The sequence below is a fragment of the Oncorhynchus tshawytscha genome, unplaced genomic scaffold (genome assembly GCF_018296145.1).
Source record: "Oncorhynchus tshawytscha isolate Ot180627B unplaced genomic scaffold, Otsh_v2.0 Un_scaffold_12182_pilon_pilon, whole genome shotgun sequence".
Classification (NCBI taxonomy): Eukaryota; Metazoa; Chordata; class Actinopteri; order Salmoniformes; family Salmonidae; genus Oncorhynchus; species Oncorhynchus tshawytscha.
The window spans coordinates 658,039-676,880 of NW_024609822.1; the positions used below are offsets into that span (position 1 = coordinate 658,039).

The 18,842-nt window shown below is 42.7% G+C and overlaps 1 protein-coding gene across 1 annotated transcript; it reads right to left on the minus strand.

The window, feature by feature from the left end:
• Positions 1-1,929: 1,929 nt before the first annotated feature.
• LOC112239039 (somatostatin receptor type 2-like) lies at positions 1,930-18,595 on the minus strand. The gene is made up of 3 exons (XM_042319021.1): positions 18,035-18,595; positions 8,435-9,206; positions 1,930-6,605 (listed from the first exon to the last, which is right to left on the minus strand). The coding sequence occupies exons 2-3, from the start codon at positions 9,143-9,145 to the stop codon at positions 6,195-6,197; spliced, it is 1,122 nt and encodes a 373-aa protein (XP_042174955.1). The 5' UTR covers positions 9,146-9,206; positions 18,035-18,595; the 3' UTR covers positions 1,930-6,194.
• Between the last annotated feature and the right edge of the window lie 247 nt (positions 18,596-18,842).

Below are 18,842 nucleotides of genomic sequence, written 5' to 3' on the forward strand. Positions count from 1 at the left end.
CTTACTGTGTACATCATTATGATGGACAATGTGGTAAGGAGATCATCTCTCGAATCTCTTACACTTATTAAAGTCAGGATTTAGGCTTACTGTGTACATCATTATGATGGACAATGTGGTAAGGAGATCAACTCTCGAATCTCTTACACTATTTAAAGTCAGGATTTAGGCTTACTGTGTACATCATTATGATGGACAAATCAAATCAAATTTTATTTGTCACATACACATGGTTAGCAGATGTTAATGCGAGTGTAGCGAAATGCTTGTGCTTCTAGTTCCGACAATGCAGTAATAACGAGCAAGTAATCTAACTAACAATTCCAAAAAAAACTACTGTCATACACAGTGTAAGGGGATAAAGAATATGTACATAAGGATATATGAATGAGTGATGGTACAGAGCAGCATAGGCAAGATACAGTAGATGATATCGAGTACAGTATATACATATGAGATAAGTATGTAAACCAAGTGGCATAGTTAAAGTGGCTAGTGATACATGTATTACATAAGGATGCAGTCGATGATATAGAGTACAGTATCAACGTATGCATATGAGATGAACAATGTAGGGTAAGTAACATTATATAAGGTAGCATTGTTTAAAGTGGCTAGTGATATATTTACATCATTTCCCATCGATTCCCATGATTAAAGTGGCTGGAGTAGAGTCAGTGTCATTGACAGTGTGTTGGCAGTAGCCACTCAATGTTAGTGGTGGCTGTTTAACAGTCTGATGGCCTTGAGATAGAAGCTGTTTTTCAGTCTCTCGGTCCCAGCTTTGATGCACCTGTACTGACCTCGCCTTCTGGATGGCAGCGGGGTGAACAGGCAGTGGCTCGGGTGGTTGATGTCCTTGATGATCTTTATGGCCTTCCTGTAGCATCGGGTGGTGTAGGTGTCCTGGAGGGCAGGTAGTTTGCCCCCGGTGATGCGTTGTGCAGACCTCACTACCCTCTGGAGAGCCTTACGGTTGAGGGCGGTGCAGTTGCCATACCAGGCGGTGATACAGCCCGCCAGGATGCTCTCGATTGTGCATCTGTAGAAGTTTGTGAGTGCTTTTGGTGACAAGCCGAATTTCTTCAGCCTCCTGAGGTTGAAGAGGCGCTGATGCGCCTTCCTCACGATGCTGTCTGTGTGAGTGGACCAATTCAGTTTTCTGTGATGTGTATGCCGAGGAACTTAAAACTTGCTACCCTCTCCACTACTGTTCCATCGATGTGGATGGGGGGTGTTCCCTCTGCTGTTTCCTGAAGTCCACAATCATCTCCTTAGTTTTGTTGACGTTGAGTGTGAGGTTATTTTCCTGACACCACACTCCGAGGGCCCTCACCTCCTCCCTGTAGGCCGTCTCGTCGTTGTTGGTAATCAAGCCTACCACTGTTGTGTCGTCCGCAAACTTGATGATTGAGTTGGAGGCGTGCATGGCCACGCAGTCGTGGGTGAACAGGGAGTACAGGAGAGGGCTCAGAACGCACCCTTGTGGGGCCCCAGTGTTGAGGATCAGCGGGGAGGAGATGTTGTTGCCTACCCTCACCACCTGGGGCGGCCCGTCAGGAAGTCCAGTACCCAGTTGCACAGGGGCGGGGTCGAGACCCAGGGTCTCGAGCTTGATGACGAGCTTGGAGGGTACTATGGTGTTGAATGCCGAGCTGTAGTCGATGAACAGCATTCTCACATAGGTATTCCTCTTGTCCAGATGGGTTAGGGCAGTGTGCAGTGTGGTTGAGATTGCATCGTCTGTGGACCTATTTGGGCGGTAAGCAAATTGGAGTGGGTCAAGGGACAATGTGGTAAGGAGATCAACTCTCGAATCTCTTACACTATTTAAAGTCAGGATTTAGGCTTACTGTGTACATCATTATGAGGGACAATGTGGTAAGGAGATCAACTCTCGAGCTTTTCATGAAGAAGCACACGCACACATGCAACTGCAATACTTTTATGAGCAAACAAAGGAGCAATATTTCTAAGGAACAGCAATAATATTAACAATGCTAAATATAGATTTTGTACAAAAACATGACATAATGGCAGAATGGAATCGGAGAGAGAGAATGCCCCTGAGCAATACTAATTCCTTGTACAGAGGCAAACAAATTAAACCATTCAGCAACAGACTCTAGTTGAGAAGAGTGGAGTGGGTAGAAGTTGTCCCTAACCACTGATACAGGGTCAGATCTTGTCTCCCTTGGTGGTGATGCTTGAGGGTAGGTGATACATTGTCCTATTAGGAAGCTGTCCTAGTATGGACAGGAGCATGTCCTAGTGTGGACAGGAACATGTCCTTGTGTGGACAGGAGCATGTCCTAGTGTGGACAGGAGCATGTCCTAGTGTGGACAGGAACATGTCCTAGTGTGGACACTAGCATGTGCTAGTATGGACAGGAGCATGTCCTAGTGTGGACAGGAGCATGTCCTAGTGTGGACAGGAGCATGTCCTAGTGTGGACAGGAACATGTCCTAGTGTGGACACTAGCATGTCCTAGTATGGACAGGAGCATGTCCTAGTGTGGACAGGAGCATGTCCTAGTGTGGACAGGGCATGTCCTAGTGTGGACAGGGGCATGTCCTAGTGTGGACAGGGGCATGTCCTAGTGTGGACAGGGGCATGTCCTAGTGTGGACAGGGGCATGTCCTAGTGTGGTCACCGTAAGATAATCAACCATCATCATCCATAGCAGCCAGCAACTTCTATCTACTGAGAATAATAATAGTAATGGACACATGGTGAATGGAGGCTATAGAGTTGCCCTTTATATCACAATAACCATGTTGGCTAGCTATTTGCAACAGTTCTACAACAGCCTGAAACTTTGTATAGCTAATAACATATCAATTAACGTCAGCACTTGTAGGATGTGTAGTCATAGTCCCCATTCTGTAAGGTCTACAGACAATGTAGCCAAGCCAGGGTGCTGCTATCCTAACATATTACCCACTGCAGGTTGTAAACGAACAACAGCATGTAATATTGTAATCTCAAATGAAGTCTAATAAGCATGAGAAATGTCAAAGAAAAAAAAAGGCCATGGTCAGATTTTTTATTAGTCAAAAAAGCTCTGAAAAAGTTTTTCACGAAGCAAAGATACAGCGGCCACTCATAATGGAGGTTGAAGCCAGATTGTGGAGCCTGAGCTCTCCTTCACACGTAACAGTATTGGGAACCACTGCTCTGTCAATTGCAAATCAAATGTGATGCTATTCAAAATGTAAAGACAATCCAATACAATAGTTTATATCATAGGAGGCTGCTGAGGGGAGAACGGCTCATAATCATGGTTGGAATGGAACAAATGGAATGGCGTCAACGGCACCTGGAGACAATGGCACTTTGGGTCAGGTGAACCTTTATGTAAGAGGAGAAGGCTTTGTACTGACTGTTCTAGCTAGATCTACAGTATAGTACACACTACCATATAGGCATAGATCCTACCACAGGTTATACCTGTGAGATTTAGGGAGTGATGATGATGGGGAGTAGAATGAACACTGCTGCACCCCTGTAGGGGTACAATGTTTTCTAGCCCTTCTCAAATTCACATCGCTCAGACTGGAGGCCTCAGCATGACCTCTGACCTCCCAAAGCGCGGGCACACTGGGAACGGAGGTCAATTCAACGTCTATTCCACGTTGAAATGACGTGGAAACAATGTTGATTGAACTAGTGTGTGCCCAGTGGTAATGCTCCATGTGCCAGTGTGCCAAAGCTGACCTGTCAGGCAGTGTGGGATAGGTTGGTAATTTGTCCTGCCCTGGGCCTGCATGGGTGGCCTGGGATGAGTAGACTTGACCTTTCAGAAATAGTAGGGGTATGTGGGTGATTGTCCTGCCCTGGGCCTGGGTAGCCTGTGATGAGCTCAGCATCTCAAACACAACATGACTCGGCAAGCCTGAAGACCAGCTATAAAATGTGGGTCAGATGCAGGTCAAACAGCTGCCAAACTAAGGGTAACTATTTCAAATAATGAATCCACGATGCGGTAGAGATTTATCTGTGTTTGTAGCGTGACCTGCAGTGTTTCTGACGACTGCCATTTTGAATTGTAACTGATCAGACTGTGGATTTGTTCTTTGGGCTTTGAAGAAATGATGCTTGATGGAGAAACAGATTAGCGCTGCTTAATTTACAGCAAAGAAGACCACTACAGTATTCAATACCTGCTGAAGCAAAGACTGGTCTTTCTTGGACATTATTCTGTAACTGCAACATAACAGCAATAGCAACAATTTATGAATGAGGTGAAACGTGACAAGGGATGGTTTCAAATAGGACTGGACAATAGGATTGAAAAATGCATTGTCTTTGCTATCTAAACTATCAAACAGTTCTATTCAGCTTGGACGAAAAATTAATTAAATGATTCTCAACCACGACATGACAATGTTGACTTGACAATTACAGCACACATTGGAGTCTATACAGTCTAGCAGCAGTTTGGTTAGTGATTAGCCTTGGTCGATGCCATGCTAATACCGTCAATATAACAAAATGTCAGCATTCATCTCTGTAGTAGGACTCTGCACCCTTACTGGTCATGTGACCTGACCAAGAAACACTCTGGGCTAGAATTCTAATTTGGGCCCTGAGTTTTTCCTGGTGAGGTCACCTGGTACCCATATTGGGTACAATATCTACTCATTCTACACTTCTACTAATCATGGCCTTGGACTGAATGCTGTATCAAATAAAACACGGTGTACAGTACACACACACACACACACGTGTACACTCACTCTCTCTCACACACAGGGAGAGAAACTGTTCAATTACATAGTAAGGGTGCATTCATAGTTATCGGGGGACTTCATACAGTCATCATTAGGTCATGTGATTCCAACTCTGTAACTCTGTTCAGCTGTGCGCTGTAGGTCCATGACTCACTGATGAATATTTGTCCACAGCAAATATGTGTCTTTCTGAGGTTAAAAAAACCCACTAAAGTCAACCATAATGTTAAACTGACTTTGCGGAGTCCATATTTGGACAGTATAAGTCTCAGCAGGACTTGTGCCAGCAAATTAACCATGTGGGATATAATGTGTTTTTATGTCATTTCAAAGTAGTCCCAGTATCTCTACTGTTCCTCCTCTCTCTGTAGTAAGTCATTAGATAAGCAAACTACACCTTGGTGTAGTGATCCAGAGGTGATGTGGCCTGCTGTTCACTGTTGTGTTAAGTAATACAGTATCTAAGAATAGAGGCATGTTACTAATTCCACATTCTGCCCACCATTTTGGACACAATCTTTGTAAACAGACAATATGCACACAGTGAGTCTGCTATAGTCCTAGTCTCACTTTGGCATACTTCCTACGTCCTAGTCTGGTATTTATCTTGGCTACAGGACAATGTGACAAAGACTGATTGAGGTGGTGGTTCACCCTGCTAGTGTAAACCTATGTGCAGGGAATCCTTGTTCTCCATGGTTAAGTCTCGTCTGCTGTCAATCAGTAACCGTAGGTAACAGTCTGGGACATGTCAAAATGTTCTGCAGCGGAAAACGCATGTTTCTTATTAGACCATTTCAGGTAGCACTTCCCGGTTTCAGTCCCTTTTCTTCCGTTTGGGGCCTAATGAACACAACCCTGTTCTGGTCCTCACATGATCCTGTCACTGTCCACCAGCGTCAATACACTCAGTACACATCTTCAGCTTTCCACCCAAACACCAGAGAGCAGTCACAACTACAGTTTATGTTCTCTCCTTTATGAAGATATCACAATGTGTGGGTTTTACGACCAGGAAAACCCAATGTCATGTCATTGTATGTCTTTTGAGAAAGTAAAGAGAGAGTTGGTAAACAGAGATATGAGACATAAAGAACATGATAACAGCCGTTGAGGAGCAGACACCATGAGGGCTTAGTTCCTTTGGCATTTTTTTCATCTCGTCCACAGTGAGAAGAAAATGCTTACAAAATATCACACCATGAGATCAACGACAATCACTCTCCCTATGTGAGCTGTTCATAGGGCATGATAACAGGTCAGGATGACCGATTCCAGCTGCAGAAACACCTGTGTGTGTGTGTGTGTGTGTGTGTGTGTGTGTGTGTGTGTGGTGTGTGTGCGTTTTGTTAGTTTATTTGTTTGTGTGTGGTGAGCTTGTGAGGTTGAGGGAGAGTTGATGTGAAATCAAAGATGTCTGTATAGATCACACATAAGGGATGCATTAGAATTAACAAGCATCAAATGCTGGTCTGCAGGTCTCCATTGAGCAGCGTGCTTTGAGTCTCCGTGGGGTCATTCATCATGCGCGACTTGTCCTGCTTGCTGTCGCTGCGCTCAATCACATCCAGCCCGCCCACCTTCTTCCGACACAGAACGTTCTGGAAGCTCTTCTTGAAGTTCTCCGACAGGAACGCGTAAAGGATGGGGTTGGCACACGAGTTAGCGTAACCCAGGACCACCACGAAGGCAAAGGTGCTTCTCAGGAAGGGCGTGGTGGAGATGGTTCCTGTCACCGACGTCACGTTGAAGACATAGAAGGGCAGCCAGCAGAAGACGAACACGGCAACCACGATGGACACCATGCGGGTCACCTTCCTCTCCGAGCGCTTCCTCTTAGTGGACCCGACACGGATCCCTGACGACTTCACCTAAAAAATGATACATTTTATTTGTATAGCAATCTTTAAAAAAAACATTAATATTAAAAGACCCGACACAGATCCCTGAGGACTTCACTTTAAGATTAGTAATAATTATAGATTTGATCTGTATAGCCCACTTTAAAATATAGGTAAATATAGCTACATTTCAAGGCACTTCACCGCACAGGCAAAAACAAAAGAAGAAAAGAATAGATTAAAGTAGACATACTGTGCTACCATTACAACATACGATAGGTCACAACAAACGATAGGTCACAACATACGATAGGTCACAACAAACGATAGGTCACAACATACGATAGGTCACAACAAACGATAGGTCACAACAAACGATAGGTCACAACATACGATAGGTCACAACAAACGATAGGTCACAACAAACGATAGGTCACAACATACGATAGGTCACAACATACGATAGGTCACAACAAACGATAGGTCACAACAAACGATAGGTCACAACATACGATAGGTCACAACAAACGATAGGTCACAACAAACGATAGGTCACAACAAACGATAGGTCACAACATACGATAGGTCACAACAAACGATAGGTCACAACATACGATAGGTCACACAACGATAGGTCACAACAAACGATAGGTCACAACAAACGATAGGTCACAACATACGATAGGTCACAACATACGATAGGTCACAACAAACGATAGGTCACAACAAACGATAGGTCACAACAAACGATAGGTCACAACAAACGATAGGTCACAACATACGATAGGTCACAACAAACGATAGGTCACAACAAACGAGGTCACAACAAACGATAGGTCACAACAAACGATAGGTCACAACAAACGATAGGTCACAACAAACGATAGGTCACAACAATTTAGTCAGGATGAAATGAAAATAGAAGTATAGAAAGACGGCAGTAGTCAGTCTCTATGTCGGTCCGCCTTGGTCTCAGGAGGTGACACTGATTATGTCCTAATATGGACACCGTAGTGGTGGCAGAACGATGTAAAACAAGTACGACCTTAATGATGATGGTGAAGTAACACAGGTAGGTGACCATGAGACTGACCTTGATGATGATGAGAAGGTAACACAGGCAGGTGACCATGAGACTGACCTTGATGATGATGAGAAGGTAACACAGGCAGATGACCATGAGACTGACCTTGATGATGATAAGGTAACACAGGCAGATGACCATGAGACTGACCTTGATGATGATGAGAAGGTAACACAGGCAGATGACCATGAGACTGACCTTGATGATGATGAGAAGGTAACACAGGCAGATGACCATGAGACTGACCTTGATGATGATGAAGGTAACACAGGCAGATGACCATGAGACTGACCTTGATGATGATGAGAAGGTAACACAGGCAGATGACCATGAGACTGACCTTGATGATGATGATGAGAAGGTAACACAGGCAGATGACCATGAGACTGACCTTGATGATGATAAGGTAACACAGGCAGATGACCATGAGACTGACCTTGATGATGATGATGATAAGGTAACACAGGCAGATGACCATGAGACTGACCTTGATGATGATAAGGTAACACAGGCAGATGACCATGAGACTGACCTTGATGATGATGATGAGAAGGTAACACAGGCAGATGACCATGAGACTGACCTTGATGATGATGATGATAAGGTAACACAGGCAGATGACCATGAGACTGACCTTGATGATGATAAGGTAACACAGGCAGATGACCATGAGACTGACCTTGATGATGATGAGAAGGTAACACAGGCAGATGACCATGAGACTGACCTTGATGATGATGAGAAGGTAACACAGGCAGATGACCATGAGACTGACCTTGATGATGATGAGAAGGTAACACAGGCAGATGACCATGAGCGGGAGGAAGAAACCCAGGACGAAGGTGTAGAACATGAAGGCGGTGTAGTAGGCCTCCTCAGGCTCCGGCCACACGATGGTACAGAAGCAACTGTTGTGCTTGGTGATTAAACCGCTGTAGATTATGATAGGCAGGTTGACCAGGAGTGACACCCCCCACACCGCCAGGTTGATGGTCTTGGCCATACGTGGCTTGCGCCACTTGGTGGACCGGATGGGGTGCACAACGGCCAGGTAGCGGTCGATGCTCATGACCATAAGGCAGAAGATGGAGGTGAACTGGTTGAGTGAGTCCACGGTCATGACCACGCGGCACAGCACCGCACCGAATGGCCAGTGGACCAGCGCCAGCTGAATGGCGATGAACGGTAACCCCAACATGAACAGAACATCTGCGACTGCCAAATTCATGATGTAAATATTCGTGACCGTCTTCATCTTGGCGTAGCGCAGGATGACGTAGATCACAAGGGCGTTGCCACAGAGACCGATACCACACACCAGGAAGTAGAGGAAGGTGATGACCATGGTGCTGGTCTGGTTGAACGTGTTGTCACCCGTATAGGTACCATTGGGTTCCGTTGACTCGTTGCCCAGAATAAAGCTGTCGTACATCAGGGGTTCTTCGGTTAGGTTGGGGAGCGAGGAGGGGAACACCCAGGAGTCCATGGTGGCACTGGTTCCTCAATGTCTCTCAGATAGCCAAGTAACTCGGACTATGACATCCCACCTGCATGGATGGAAGAAAATAACAGAATCAATGTGGTGCCTCCCAGAATCAATGTGGCCTCTCGCACTCTCTCAGTCTCTTTCTCTAGGGAACAAACATTTTTGAAAGGCCTCACAAAATATAACAGCACACAGTTACGAAATATAAATGTACATTTACTCTCTGTTCCCCTCCCCCTCAGATTTTAATTGTTTCTAATCTTACTTTCTTTTGTCCCTAATGAACCTCAAAGAACATTGCAGTTCTTGTTTTTCTAAGTTGAGGTTACTTGGGGTAAATTGTTTTGGATTTCCAAGTCCCTCTGTTTAGCACCCTTTTTGTCCAAGCTCAGTTTAAACACGTTTGATAATATTAGCTTATTATATTAGCAATAACTAGAGGTGGGAAAAGTATCCAATTGTCATACTTGAGTAAAAGTAAAGATACCTTAATAGAAAATGACTCAAGTGAAAGTCACCCAATGAAATATTACTTGAGTTAATGTCTAAAAGTATTTGGTTATAAATATACTTACGTAGGAAGAGTAAATGTAATTGCTCAAATATACTTAACTTATACTTTTATTTCAAATTCCTTATATAATTAAACAGACATCATTTTGTTTTTTTTTCTGGATAACCAGGGTCACACTCCAAGACAGACATCATTTACAAACAAAGCATGTGTTTAGTGAGTCTGCCAGATCAGGATGACCAGGGATGTTCTTTTGATGAGTGTGGGAATTGTTCTGTCCTGCTAAGCATTCAAAATGCAATGAGACTTTTTGGGTTTCATGGAGTAAAAAGTACATTATTTTCTTTAGGAATGTAGTTAAGTAAAAGTAGTCAAAAATATAAATAGTCAAGTACAGATACCTTAAAGAACTACTTAAGTAGTACTTTAAAGTAGTTTTACTTGAGTACTTTACACCACTGACTATAACAATATGAAGACTATTGTGATTGTCTACAAATGCTTAAGTGTAGACTGTAGCATAACTAAAAGTGATTGTCTTTCCAGACAATGCAGGTAATTCTGCCCCCCTCAGCTCCGAGGATGGCACATGCCGTTGACTGAATTGATTAGGATGTTAATGAGTGTGCCACGCTTGTGCTGTTGCAATAAAACTATGCTCATCACAGACTACTGTAATAATAACCTGTCTCAAACCAGGAAGAGATGGGATGGCTTTTGAAACCACACAGACAGGCTGACCTGGTTTAAATACTATTTGAAATACTTTACCTGGGCTTGATTGAGCTTGCCTGGCGTAATGGAACCAATGAAACAGTCCCAGAACTGTAAACCCCACACCTCTGGCACTCCAGACAGACTCAATCAAACACTCAAAGAACACATACTATTTGAACCCAGGTCTGGCACACAGGGCAGCTTGCTCTCCCCCACCTCCAATGCATTGGGTATATATTTACTAATGTCCTTATGTAACTTGGTAACCACTGTGTAACCTGTGTTACAATCCCACTTCAGACCATTGGTTCCTGGGGCCTCATTTGTAAGCCCTGCATACATAAATAATCGTTGCCGGTATGGGCAGGCTACAGTATTGACGTGCAATAGGAGCGCGACATCATTACCTATTTCATCTCAGAGCCTATACCAAGGCTGGACATACAGTATAAACCCAATAATCTGTTGATAAACTAAATATTGAACAACAATGTCATTTGCATGCAGTGGCCAAATGGCAATAGTTCCACATTATACAGGAAATAAGGGGCGTTATTGTCACTATAAAAGGTGAATGGAGGCGTCTTCCAGGCAGAGGTTTAATGCTCGTTCAGGCGCACACAGTTTTATGACAGGCCTGATGTATAACAGGAAACATGCAATGTATGGCTTGTGCCACGTTTATACATCTCAATATTATTGTAAGTGCACAGACTTTTCAGAAATGGCATATGCAGAAATTGAGTGTGAAATGTACATAACATTATAAATGAGGACCCTGGCCCTGGAGGTGTCTGTTGAGAGAGAGACTCTTGGTTGGCTGGTTCAGCTGCAGCCTCTGTCTACAGTCAGCCTGTGGTAATCAGTACTGGGTAAGCCCCATGATCTTCGAAAATTGATGGGGATGGACCTATATCCTGTCCACGAATGCATAGGCATCATGCTCCATTAAAGCCCATTAACCGAGGGCACATGTCCCCTGATTTGGATCCCATTTGGGATAAAATATACAGAGCCTTCAGAAAGTATTCAAACCCTTTGACTTTATCCACATTTTGTTGTGTTACAGCCTGAATATAAAATTGATTAAATGTAGGTTTCTTTTTACAAATGAAAGCTCAAATGTCTTGAGTCAATAAGTATTCAACCCGTTTGTTATGGCAAAAAAGCAGGCATTGAATATCCCTTTGAGCATGGTGACATCATTAATTACACTTTGGAGGGTCTATCTATACACCCAGTCACTACAAAGATACAGGCGTCCATCCTAACTCTGTTGCCAGAGAGGAAGAAACCGCTCAGGGATTTCACCATGAGGCCAATCGTGATTTAAAACAGTTACAGAGTTTAATGGCTGTGATAGGAGAAAACTGAGGATGGATCAACAACATTGTAGTTACCAACATAACACATCACTGAGTATCACTTCATATTTTCAAGCATGGTGGTGGTTGCATCATGTAATGGGTATGCTTGTCATCGGCAAGGACTAGGGAGTTTTTTTAGGATAAAAATAAACAGAATAGAGCTAAGCACAGGCAAAATTCTAGTGGAAAACCTACAGGCAAAATATACACTGCCGTTGCCTATCAAAATGACATTGAAAGTTCCTGAGTGGTCTAGTTACAGTTTAGACTTGAATTGGCTTGAAAATCTTTGGCAAGACTTGGAAATGGCTGTCTAGCAAGGATCAACTACCAACTTCACAGAACTTGAAGAATTTAAAAAAGAATAATGTGAAAATGTTGAACAATCCAGGTGTGCAAAGCTCTTAGAGACTTACCCAGAAAGACTCACAGCTGTAATTGCTCTTAGAGACTTACCCAGAAAGACTCACAGCTGTAATTGCTCTTAGAGACTTACCCAGAAAGACTCACAGCTGTAATTGCTCTTAGAGACTTACCCAGAAAGACTCACAGCTGTAATTGCTTCCAGAGGTAATTCTAACATGTATTGACTCAGGTGGTTTAACACTTATCTAATCAAGATATATATTACTGTATTATTATATATATATTTATTTATTTATTTTTTACAAATGTTGGAATTGTTCTTCCACTTTGACATTACAGAGTATCTTTTGTAGATCATTGACAGTAAATGACAATTTAATCCATTGAATCCCTCTTTGAAACAATAAAAGTCAAGGGGTTTGAATACTTTCCCGAAGGCACTGTATAATTCATTGTTTCACAGAGAATATGTTTAAATATATTGAATTGGGCCATCACTGCCCACACAAAAGCATTAGTGAGGGACTTGAGTCATGACATCTCTGTAGGAGGGCCCAGTTGTTTATGCACTCAGTCATTGGTTTCACAGCATGTTGGGTACTTCTTTTACCATTCAGCCTTAAAGGCCCTTATCAAGTGTAATCACACAGCAGATTAAAAGCTGCAACAGTAGGGCCCTGGTGTGTGTATGGAGAGCTTCCCTTGGAATTCTCTCTCCTTTTAAATACAAAATGGAACCGCTTCAGTTCTGCCTTTTATCACAAGTCTGAGTACAGGTTTCCAGCTAATTTATGTTGTCATGTCTGCTAGTCTAGCACACTGCAACACACACACACACACACATATTTTTTAATATATGTTTTTATTTCACCTTTATTTAACCAGGTAGGCCAGTTGAGAACACCTTTATTTAACCAGGTAGGCCAGTTGAGAACACCTTTATTTAACCAGGTAGGCCAGTTGAGAACACCTTTATTTAACCAGGTAGGCCAGTTGAGAACACCTTTATTTAACCAGGTAGGCCAGTTGAGAACACCTTTATTTAACCAGGTAGGCCAGTTGAGAACACCTTTATTTAACCAGGTAGGCCAGTTGAGAACACCTTTATTTAACCAGGTAGGCCAGTTGAGAACACCTTTATTTAACCAGGTCGGCCAGTTGAGAACACCTTTATTTAACCAGGTAGGCCAGTTGAGAACACCTTTATTTAAACCAGGTAGGCCAGTTGAGAATAAGTTCTCATTTACAACTGCGACCTGGCCAAGATAAAGCAAAGCAGTTCGACACGTTCTCATTTACAACTGCGACCTGGCCAAGATAAAGCAAAGCAGTTCGACACAAACAACACAGAGTTACACATGGAATAAACAAACAGAGTCAATAATAGGAAAATCTATATACAGCATGTGCAAATGAGGTAGGATAAGAGAGGTAAGGCAATAAATAGGCCATGGTGGCGAAGTAATTTCAATATAGCAATTAAACACTGGAATGGTAGGATGTGCAGAAGATGAATGTGCAAGTAGTGATACTGGGGAGCAAAGGAGCAAGATAAATAAATAAATAAATAAATACAGTATGGGGGAGGAGGTAGATTGGATGGCCTATTTACAGATGAGCTATGTGCAGTGATCTGTGAGCTGCTCTGACAGCTGGTTCTTAAAGCTAGTGAGCGAGGTAAGAGTCTCCAGCTTTAGAGATTCTTGCAGTTCGTTCCAGTCATTGGCACACACACACGTATGCATGGACACACACACACACACACACACACACACACACACACACACACACACACACACACACACACACACACACACACACACACACACACACACACACACACACACATACCATAGGGAAGGCATTCAGTCAACTCCCCAGTCACAGCCCCCTTCCTGAGAAGTGCTTGTCCTTCACTTGATACTAGACTATAGTCTTCCCTCAGTAAATAACAACCCAAAGGTTACTCCTCTACACTGTTATAGAAAACGTGTATTTATTAGGGGGTGGGAATGAATGCAAATTAGTATGTAAATGATTCCCGCCTATGTAATTGAAAGAAAGGAAGGACTGCGGCACCAAAATCAGTGAGCCGTGACAGAGTCAAATTAGAGTGCAGTTCGGTGTCAGCACGTAGTGGGAGGGATGCCCCCTGCCAACCTGAGATAATATCAACATCATAACATGTTTCATTATTCCAATTTGTCATTGCACCTCCTGCACAGTGAAAGCTGCCTCGGAGGCGTCTGAGATATGGGTATTGTTGTGTTAAATAAGCAACACCAGATACGAGGGAGGAGGGAGGGGTATTTGGGATGTTGAAAACAAAACAGTAAAACAGATGATGACATTGCCTGGGCCACGTGTCCATGTGTTAGTCCCAAATAGAACCCTATTCCCTCCCTTTGTGCTGCACTACTTTGACCAGGGCCCATAGTGTCCACTGCCCATAGGGTGTCCACTGCCCATAGAGTGGCATTTGGGGCGCAGACCGTGGACTCCATTCTATCAGGTCCACGCTAGCTGACACCCACATAGCAGTTGTTTGGCAGTGTCAGAGGTGGAATTGCATTAGGGCCGTCAAATCCACAAGCGGCTCCCGGCATTATACCTAAAGCATTATCCCTAAAGCATTATCCCTAAAGCATTATCCCTGAAGCATTGTCCCTGAAGCATTATACATAAAGCATCATCCATAAAGCATTATACCTAAAGCATTATCCCTAAAGCATTATCCCTAAAGCATTATCCCTAAAGCATTATACCTAAAGCATTATCCCTAAAGCATTATCCATAAAGCATTATCCATAAAGCATTATACCTAAAGCATTATCCCTAAAGCATTATACATAAAGCATTATCCCTAAAGCATTATCCCAATATACATAAAGCATTATCCCTAAAGCATTATACATAAAGCATGATCCCTGAAGCATTATCCCTAAAGCATTATCCCTGAAGCAATATACATAAAGCATTAACCCTAAAGCATTATCCCTGAAGCATTGTCCCTGAAGCAATATACATAAAGCATTATCCCTGAAGCATTATCCCTAAAGCAGTATACCTAAAGCATTATCCCTAACGCATTATACATAAAGCATTATCCCTGAAGCATTATACATAAAGCATTATCCCTGAAGCATTATACATAAAGCGACAGTCGCATTAGAAGAAATCCAGCCTTGTAAGAAAACCTTGATTAGGCTGATAGAAATCCTCATTATTTTGTTTAATGAAAAGCTAGCTCGTCACTTACCGTGCCAGAGACAAAGAGAGTAGCCTAACAACTGAAACGGTTGCTATCAATGCACTAAATTCACAACACTACTATACACTGAAGCATTTCGCTACACTGGCAATAACATCTGCTAGATATGTGTATGTGACAAATAAACATTTGATTTGATTTGTACAAAACATTAGGAACAGCTGCTCTTTCCATGACATCGACTGACCAGGTGAAGCCAGGTAAAAGCTATGATCCCTTATTGATGTCACTTGTTAAATCCACTTCAATCAGTGTAGATAAAGGGGAGGGGACAGGTTAAAGAAGGATTTTTAAGCCTGTGTCAAGAACTGCAATACTGCTCGTTTTTCACACTCAACTGACACAACTGTGGGAAGCATTGGAGTCAGCATGGGCCAGCATCCGGGTGGAATGCTTTCAACACCTCGAAGAGTGCCCCACCAAATTGAGGCTGTTCTGAGGGCAAAGGGGGGTGCAACTCAATATTAGTACGGTGTTCCTAATGTTTTGTACACTCAGTGTATTTACCTATTATATCCTGCAACCCGAATGGGACCCTATTACCTACATAGTGCACCACTTTTGACCAGGACCCATAGGAAATAGGGTGCCATTTCAGATGCATGATGCAACATGTTTGCTCCATGTTTAGATGTACATTTTGGACTTGTTGAAATGAAGTTGGTGGGTTGATGTTGGCTCCTGAACTATGAATAGATGCACTGTACAGTATGTATTGAATGCAACATTGAGCAATTCGTCAACAAGTGGTTCAGTCTCAGTAGTCTGGATCTAAGCCTAGTGGTAGAATTGAAATATATAATGAAATAGAATAAAATGAAATAGAATAGAATTTAGAGAAGAATAGACTAGAAGAGCTCCTGTGGGTTGTTTAGAAACTAGATTCATTGTTCTGCCAGATTACTTCCCTCTGTCTTTTCAGGCACTGCCTCAATAGAATAGACAGCATGTGGGCTGATTGGCACCTGATAGAAAAAGAGGCTGAAATACGGGATGCAAATACAGCTGTCTGTGTCGGTCCCGAGCTCATTGGTGTGGAAAACTGTGAGGGGCCCAGTTGAAACAATGTTGATAGTTCGCTAGTGGACTGGACCCATAAATTAGAGTCCCCCCCAAAGTTTGACCCTTGTTGCATTCAGGGGAGCTCATGTCTCATTCCCTCCCTGTAATTCACACACTGCCAAGGACTGTAAAAATGTGACCTGATACGTCTCTGCTTGGCACTCAGCATTAAGGAGATAAGGAGGTATGAGATTTCGGGTAAGGCCCAGCCATAGACTAGCGTCCTGTCCATGAGGTTACTCAAGCTGCCTCACGCTACAGAAGCAGGAGATAGGCTCTTGCTCCAAGGCGTTCTGGGCCAGCTCGCATAAACCAAGGCTGTCTTAATGCTTTACAGTGTATTGATTTAGAATATAATAAAATAGAATGTGTGGGCTGAACCTCCACCTGATAGATTGAAATCTTGTTCCGAAACATTACTCCTGTATCTCTTCAGGCTCAATGCTTTATATTGCTTTGGTTTAGAATATAATATAATAGATTTCTGTTCAGGCACCTGATAGATTGTCTGCCAGTTTACACCACTTTCTCTTCACTGGCTGGGTCAACGCTTTACATTGCTTTGGTTTAGAATAGACCACATGAGTGCTGTTCAGGCACTACCTGACCGATTTCTACCTTGTTCTGACAGTTTACATTGCTTTGGTTTAGAATAGACCACATGAGTGCTGTTCAGGCACTACCTGACAGATTTCTACCTTGTTCTGACAGTTTACTCTGCTCTGTCTTTTGAAGCACTGGATCCTTACATGTTATGATTATTATTTATTTATTTTAAATTAAACCTTTATTTAACTTGGCAAATCAGTTAAGAACAAATTCTTATTTACAACGACGGCCTAGGAACAGTGGGTTAACTGCCTTGTTTATGGGCAGAATGACAGATCTTTACCTTGTCAGCTCAGGGGATTTGATCTAGCAACCTTTCAGTTACTGGCCCAAACCTCTAACCACTAGGCTACCTGCCGCCCCTTATGTCGTATTCTAACTCAACGCACTGTAGAGCACTGGCACGATGCACCTGATAGCTTGCCATCTTGTTCTGCCAGCTTACTCCGCTCTGTCTTTTCAGGCACACAGTAACTCTGTCACCAACGTTTAGCGCAGTGATTTAAAGGGCTGTGTGGGAAATCTGGAGTAGACGATAAGGAGCTACTCATCTGTTTGTTCTTGCAGCAACAGACCCTGTTGAGCCGATGATCAGAACATTCAAATCCACGTTACCACAGATAGTGGTCGGGGATTGGAACCATCAAAATTGAAATACGCGCAACATGAAAGAGTTAATCCAATGACAGTTATCTGATAAAATAGTGTCATACATCACCCAGTCTATGAATGTGACAATACGTTTGAAAAACTAAGTAGAGTAAAGCGATAGTAGGATTTGAAGCTTAAATATTTAATCAACATTTCAATAACATCAACACACATGATGTCCCTTGTGTTTCTTTACCATGATGACTGAATAATAATTATAGACTAGATCATTTTTTCATACACCTAAACTGACAGAAAATGTCAGTTGGAAAATTGCAAGACCCGATATAACATTGCATTAAGATAATGACACATTTCTATATTTTCCTTACCTTTAAAATCGATTAAATATAATCCAATGTAAAACTTTATTCCGTTTATCTGAGTTCAATGGGTCTTCATTTCCCACCATGAAACATTCTCAAACACCTCTCCAATACGTTCAGCCGAAACGAGGTTTGACAGCTCTGCCATTTGAATTCACCTTCCAAAATAAACAACCTTTGATAATTTGCCATCATGCTGAAATAAGTTATACAAAAGATCGAGATCATTGAAAATTTGTCTACGCAAGAAAATGAATAAATGTATGTGGCACGACTCTGCGTCTGGCTACATGGTAAGGTGCGCACAGAGAATGCCTTGAGTGAAAAGGGCCGGATAGAGTGGAGATGCGGAGCGCGCGCAGCTTGTATTAGCTACTCACAGCTTGTAATGACAGACACCGGGTAGAGACCTCGTACAGGGCTGTTGCTGTTGCTTGCTACTGTTCTCCAGCCCGAAACACAGATGGAGTTACTGGTCCATTATTTCCCCGTTCCTTCTCAGTTTCCTCCCATTTAATAAAATAAAAGCATGCAGTAACCTCGTTGTCACCAGGCTATTACGTTAGGACTGAGCCAGCACACTACGAAAAGATGAAGGTGGTTAGTGAGCTGAAGCCTTGTTTACCTCCGGTCTTCATTTGAGTTGTGAGATTAAACATAATTATTGGAAATGTCATGATTTATTGATTATAGGCGTATATAACATCAAGTAATATTTGGACCAAATGTATTGAAAATGATAGTCAAATCAAATCAAATCAAATGTATTTATATAGCCCTTCGTATCAGCTGATATCTCAAAGTGCTGTACAGA